General features: G+C 68.0%; 1 protein-coding gene across 2 annotated transcripts; it reads right to left on the minus strand.

Moving 5' to 3' along the window:
* Positions 1–377: 377 nt before the first annotated feature.
* On the minus strand, positions 378–5,800 carry ZFTA (zinc finger translocation associated). 2 transcript variants are annotated; one of them, XM_042958139.1, is made up of 5 exons: positions 5,662–5,800; positions 2,965–3,462; positions 2,022–2,411; positions 1,198–1,761; positions 378–959 (listed from the first exon to the last, which is right to left on the minus strand). In XM_042958139.1, the coding sequence occupies exons 1-5, from the start codon at positions 5,798–5,800 to the stop codon at positions 496–498; spliced, it is 2,055 nt and encodes a 684-aa protein (XP_042814073.1). In that variant the 3' UTR covers positions 378–495. The 2 variants fall into 2 exon arrangements, with proteins under 2 accessions (XP_042814073.1, XP_042814072.1); XM_042958138.1 differs by having other exon boundaries at positions 378–1,761.
* Between the last annotated feature and the right edge of the window lie 435 nt (positions 5,801–6,235).

Here is a 6,235-nt window from a genome sequence, read left to right on the forward strand (position 1 = left end):
GCCGCGAATACCAATGAGGTCCCGGCGGCAGCCGCCCGCGACCCCGGGGACCGTGCCTGCCCGCGTGCAACGCCGCGGGGAACTGGGCCCCCGCCCAGGGACGGCGCCGGCGCGGCCTTCCTGCCCTCCCCCCAACCCTTGGGGCCCTAATACTGACTGTCGGCACCCCCACCCCGGCCCGGCGCGGGGCCGGGGTTGGAAACCCAACGTGCACACGCTCGGAGGCCAAGGTGGCCTTTCGGGAAACGTGGGGCCCAGCGCGGGGGAGGGCCAGGGCTCCGGATCCGAAGCGAGCGCGCGCTTCCCGCAGCGCACCGACCGGCCCCGGGGGGGGTTGCTCCTGGGCACCGAGCGGAAGCCGGCGACCCCACCCAATTCCTATCTCCGCCCGGCCCGGCCAGCGGGGGGGCAGCTGCGGCGGTCAGTGCCGCGGGAAGCTGGGCGTCCCGGCCCGAGGGCCGGCCGAGCACAGGGCCGAGCCGCCCCGCGAGCCCGCTACGCGCGACAAATGGCGCCCGCTTTGAGGTCCGCGCCGCCGTCGCGCGGCGCCGGAGCCGGCGGCCCGAAGCCCTCGTGGCCGTAGCAGCGCAGCGCCGCCTCCTCGTAAGCCTCCAGGATGGTCTGGCGCTCCTCGGGCGTGAAGTCCATCGAGAAGGGGTGCACCTGCAGGATGTGCCGCTTGATGGTGCTGACCTTGAGAGTGGCCAGCGCGCCCCCGCACACCATGCACACCAGGCCGCGCCGGCTGCCGTCGTAGTCCATCAGGTACTCGCCCCGCCAGCGCGGCTGGTAGTTCCGCCGCTGCTCTCGGCTGCGGGGCGGGGGCGGAGGCGGCGGCGGCGGCGGCGGCGGGGGCAGCGGCGGGAAGGCGAGTCCCCCGGGCTCCTGGCCGTCCTCGTCGTCGTCCTCTTCCTCCGCGGGCCGTTCCGACGGCTCCCCTGGGGAGAGCGGGACGTCGCCTAGGAAGGGACAAAGGACCGCACTGGAGCCGGCGGAGGGCGAGCCGACCGCGTCCAGGGTCTCGGCTCCACGACCGCCCGCCTCGGCCCTCCGGGCCCATCCTCCCCGGCCTCCCCTTCAGCCTTCCACTCTCCCCACCCCCTCCCACCCCGGCACTCCCAGCCTTCGCTCCCTGCCTGGCCCGGGTCCCTGCCCCCACTCTCCCGCGCCACCTGCTCTGGCCCTGCGCCAGCTCACCCCACCACTCCTCCTCCGGCTCCTCCTCCTCTTCCCCTCCCCCCTCCTCGGAGGCTGCGGCTGTGCCGGGGGCGGCAGGGTCCCTGGGGGACTCGGGGCAGGGCAGCCCCAGGGCCAGCAGGTGAGCGGCCTGCTCGCTCCACTCCTGGGCGATAAGGGCCTTAACAGGCCCGCTGAGGCGCGTGGAGCCCGGGTGGCGCTGGCGGATGTGCCGCTGGATGGTGCTCATCTTGAGCGAGGCCAGCGCGCCCCCGCACACCATGCACACCAGGCCGCGCCGGCCGCCGTCCAACTCCATGAGGTACTCCAGCCGCCAGCGCTCCTGGTGGCGGCGGCGGTGGTCACGGCCCCGCGGCGACCGGCCCGGGACCCCCACCCTCTCGCCCTCCTCCTCCTTCTCCTCCTCCTCCTCCTCCTCCTCTGCCGGCCCGGGCCTCTCAGGGACCCCGCCAGCCTCTTCCTTTTTTACGTCTGGGGGACTGAGATCCTGAGAGGATAGGGCTCCGGCAGTGGGGGCGGGGTCCCGGCTCTTTCTGGTCAGGTCCTGGGGGACGAGGTCGTCGTCTGTTGGGGAAGGGGTGAGGGAGAGGGGCTCAGCCTGGTGGCAGGGTTGCCCTTACCCACGCAGAGGGGTCCTCACCCCAGCCCCTGTCTAGAAGCCCCAGCCGGTGTGGGTGTGGGTGTGGGTGTGTGTGTGCCTGTCTGCGGGTGGGTGAGTGTGGGTGTGGGTGTGGAGAGGAGTCCCTCCCGGTTTTGGCCACAGGCCCCACTTTGCAGCCCTAATATGGGGGAGGGGGGTCTCGGCCCAGGGATGGGCCTCGCACCTGGTGGGGACCGAGTGAGCTCAGACAGTGTCTCGGGCTGGCCTCCCCAGGCTTGCAGCAGGGCGCTGCGCTGGGGGCCGCTGAGCCCCAGGGAGCTGGGGTGCACCTCCAGCACGTGGGCGCGGATGTCGTCCAGGTGCAGGCTGGGCAGTGCCCGGCCACAGGCCATGCACACCAGCCGGTTCCCCCGAGGGTCATAGTCCATGAGACACTCTGCCCGGAACCAGTTCTGCAGGGACTCCTTCAGCCTCCGCTCCAGCCGCCGGGCCCCCAGCCCCCTGCTGCCCCCGGCCCTCCGGGAGGCTGACAGGCGCCGACGACGCCGAGCCCGGGGTGCCACTGGGCCCCCTCGCCGCTGGCATCGGCCGCCCTCACCAGCTGGGGCTTTGCCTGGAAGGGTCGGAGCGAGGTTAGGAACCGAGATGCTGGCGATCCAGGGAGCTCCCCGCGGCAGCCAGGTCCTCCACAAGCCTCTCCCTCGCTCGGGCTCTGCCTAACCTTCGGCCTTCTCGCCCTCTCCCCCCATGCCTTGACTCCTTCACCTCCGAACCTGCCTGCACACAAACCCGAAGCCCCACCCGCTCCTCCGGGAGACCCAGATTCTGGCCCCTTCCCCGGACTTCACTGTCAGGCCGGACCTTTCCAGCACCCTCTCCTCCCAGCCTTCCCCCCCACCCGCCCATCCCCCCACCTCCAGTCTCCTTGAACCTTCTACATCCGCAGAACGCCGAATCTCTCTGGGGGGGGGATGCGGGAGACCCCCTCACCTCACTGTCCCTCCCCCAGTATTGTACGGTAAGGGCAGTAAGCAGACCCCACCCAAAAAAGAGCAGTGACTGGCTCAGGAAAATCCGTTCGTTGCCTGGGGAGGCGGCCCCACCCGGGCCCCGGGGCCCGGCCCCACCTGCCACCCCCGCCCCTGCCTCTCCAAGTCCTGCGTTACCTGGGCCCTTGGGCGGGCAAGCTTGCAGGCTGGCCCCCTCCTCCTCCTCTTCCTCTTCCTCTTCCTCCTCCTCCTCAGCCCCCTGGGCCCCCAGGCCCTCAGACTCTCCACAGGCCCCCAGCCCCAGGTGGGCATCCCAGCTGTTGCTGATGACTTCCTTCTCCCGGGGGCTCCAATGCAGGGAGTAGGGGTGCTTTTGGCGGATGTGCCGCTTGATGGTGCTGAGCTTGAGGGTGGCCAGGGAGCTGCCGCACACCATGCACACCATGCCGTGCCGGGCGGGGTTGAAGTCCATCAGGTACTCCAGCCGCCAGTGGTCGTGGTAGTAGCGCCGGTGGTCGCGGCCGGGGATGCGGCTCTTTCCGGGCCTCGAGGCCCGGGCCTCACAGTGGTCTGAGTATTTCCTGCCTGAAGATGCCGGTCCCCTGGCCCTGGAGGAGGGCAGGGGGGCACTCCCCCAGGACCCCAAGGCACCCCCTTCCAGCTGAAGATCTTGCCCTGAAGGGGGGGGGGGGGAAAGGGAGACAGTTTTTCAATGTCCGATTTCCAGGGAAAGAACCCAGGCTGGGATTTTGCAGAGAAAGGGAGGCGGGGGAAGGGTCGTTCAGGGGCAGGAAAAGGATGGCAACAGCAACTAGAGGGATGTGGGAGAGGCGGGAGTCAAAGCATTGGCCCCTTTATGAAGAGTGAGGACCCTTTAAGAGAGGGCCAAGAACGAAGGGATGCGAGGGGCGAGCTCTGACTTTTTTTTTAAAAAATGAGGTGAAGGCCAAGCAGGCAGCTGGCTCTCTGTGGCACCCTGTTTGGAGGAGGGCTGTAAGAGCGAAGCCAGGAGAGCAGCACGCCGGGGCGGTTCCGGCCAGAGCAGAGCGGGCAGTGGGACGAGAAGAACAAAGGGGGCATCTGTCTGCATCCAGGGCTGCACACAGGACCCACCCGTCTGAGGCCCCAGCCAGGAGGGCCCCACCCAAAGATCTTCCCCCTTTTTCCAATGATGCCTCCAATGCAGCCTTCTGAGAGTCCCATTTTGGGGGTGCTAAGCATCGTCGGTTCCCCAAATACAGGCACCCACGGGAGGGATCCCCAAGACAAAGCTGTCAACACCTCCAGGGAAAGGAGTTTCTAGGACCCTGACTTCCCTAGAGTCTGGGAGAGCCGACCACCCTGCAAGGGGACCGGCAGGAGGGCCACCAAAGTGGCTACTGAAGATTCTGCGGAAGGGAGTGGCCACCACCCACTGGAGCCCATTAAGTCTTTCTGGGGATTTATTTTTTGCTCTGGCAGAGAGCCGGCCACTGCCCAGCAATCAAGGGGCAGGCACTGGAGAGGCCCAAGCACAGCACACTACCCCGGTGGTGTTGCCTTTGGCCAAACAGGCAGACACCCGAAGCGGTCCCCCACCTTCCTTGCAGTTTGGACCCTATTTTATTTAGAAAAGGGTTTCCTGGCCACATAAGCTGAATGGACAAGTGTGGTCATGCTCCCTCTGGAGAATCTCAGGGTCAGAGAAACAAAAGACAGGACCAGAGAGGACTCCTGTCACCGTTGTGGTGTTTGCTTGTTTTGATTTCGGTAGATCCAGAGGAAAAAAAGCAGTGGCTTCAAAGTCAGAGACCTCGGTTCCAGTATGGTTTCACCGGTAACTTGCTCTGTGATCTTTGATAGGTCGTGTGGCTCTCTGGGCCTAAGCCTCTTTGTCTGAAAAGGCACTGGATGGCTAGCTGGTCTCTAAGCATCCTTCCAGCGCTGGATCTATGCTAGTCTAAGGTGGATTGGCCCTTTAAGAGCCCAAAAAAGGGGAGGAGCTGAGATTCTTTAAAAACAAAAGGGGATGGGGAGTTTCTGGGAGGGGAGCTCGAAGATTAGGGCAGAGTCTCCCTAGCCTGGACAGAACCGTCACGGGTCTTAAGGCGCTGACCCTTCAGCAGGGGAATGAAGAAACAGTGTCCTCTGGGAGAGAACGGGGAGGACGGGCTGGTCCTACTATAGCTGACAAATTGTGGCAAAATTTTCTGAAAAGAAGGGAGGCGATAACGCGCGGACGGGAGGGGTATCTGCCTTTGTGAGCGAGCCCATCCCTTTAGAAACTGCCCGCGGTGGGTTAGGTAGTGGTGGGTCCCCCCACCCCCCACCCCGAGGCGCAAGCCAAGCTCTTTCCTAGAAAGAACATGGGGAAAAAGAAAAAGGATTCCTGTCTGCAAGCAAGGCCACAGGAGGGGAGGAGCAGCGCGACTTAAAGCAGCGGAGTTCCCAGCTCAGCTCCTCTAGGGGAAAGCCCCCCGAAAGCGACCCATAGTCTGGGCAGACTTTTAAGAGACAGCCGGATAAGGGAGACCACCTGGGAGTCTGAAAGAGAAAGGGGCGGGGGCGCAAGTCCAAGAGCCTACAGCGCGCGCCCCACGGCGCCTGGCCAGGCCCTTTGGGGACCCTTCGGCCTGGTCTCTGAGGCGGGGGCCGCGGGGCCCTTTAAGGGGGAGGGAATCCGCCCGAGCCCCGCGGGCGGACCCCGGGAGCTGGGCGGGGGGCTCCCCCGCTGGCCCTGCAGCCGCGATCCGCGCCCGCCAGGTGGCGCCCCCGGCCGCCCTGCCCGCGTCCCCCCCTTTGTTCGGCGGCGGAGAGGGGCCCGGAGCCCGGAGCCGCAGCCCTCCCCTCCCCCATGCCGGGGCCCCCGCCCGAGCCGCCGGCCCCAGCTCTTACCGCCGTCGTCCTCCTCGGGTTCCGCGCCGCCGCTCGATCCGGCGGGCGGCAGCCGTCGGCCCCGTGCCGAGGCCGCTGCTGGCCCGGGGCCGCCCCTGCCGCCGCCGCTCCGGCTCCGGTGGTCCCCGCCGGGCTCCATGCGCTGCGCTGCGGAGCGGGGCCCCGGGGCGGCGGGGCGCGGGGCCGCGGGGCCGGCGGCGGCCCGCGCGGGGCGCTCGGTGCTCGGGGCCCCGGGGCGCGGGGCGCATGCACGGGGCGGCTGGCCGCACGGACGGCTGGCTGCTCGCTCGGCGGCGCGGGCTGGACCGGGGTGGGGACTCCTGTCTGGGGCCCCTGGGGCTCCTTTAAGGGCTCCTGGGTAAATTTAAAGGGGCCGCGCGCTATTTCCTCCTGCCAGCTCGCGGGGGGCTGGGGGGGAGAGGCGGGAGGCGACGAGCTGGCCCGAGGCTCCGCAGCCGGCGCCCGCCCCGGACGTTGGGAGCACAGACCTCGCCGCCCTCGCGGGCCCGCACCGCCGCCTCCGAGGCTCCGGTCCCGGCTCCTGAAGGGTCACCGAAGTGGCGAGGGGAGCCCG

The sequence above is a fragment of the Panthera tigris genome, chromosome D1 (assembly GCF_018350195.1).
Source record: "Panthera tigris isolate Pti1 chromosome D1, P.tigris_Pti1_mat1.1, whole genome shotgun sequence".
NCBI classification, from domain to species: Eukaryota; Metazoa; Chordata; class Mammalia; order Carnivora; family Felidae; genus Panthera; species Panthera tigris.

Bases quoted from the DNA above. Each gene is read 5' to 3' on its own strand.
- ZFTA (XM_042958138.1), bottom strand. From the start codon at position 5,800: ATGGAGCCCGGCGGGGACCACCGGAGCCGGAGCGGCGGCGGCAGGGGC. The intron at 3,463-5,661 runs GTAAGAGCTGGG...CCCCCCCTTCAG, and splicing joins ACCCGAGGAGGACGACGGCG to GGCAAGATCTTCAGCTGGAA. The intron at 1,762-2,021 runs GTGCGAGGCCCA...CTTCCCCAACAG, and splicing joins GCTCACTCGGTCCCCACCAG to ACGACGACCTCGTCCCCCAG.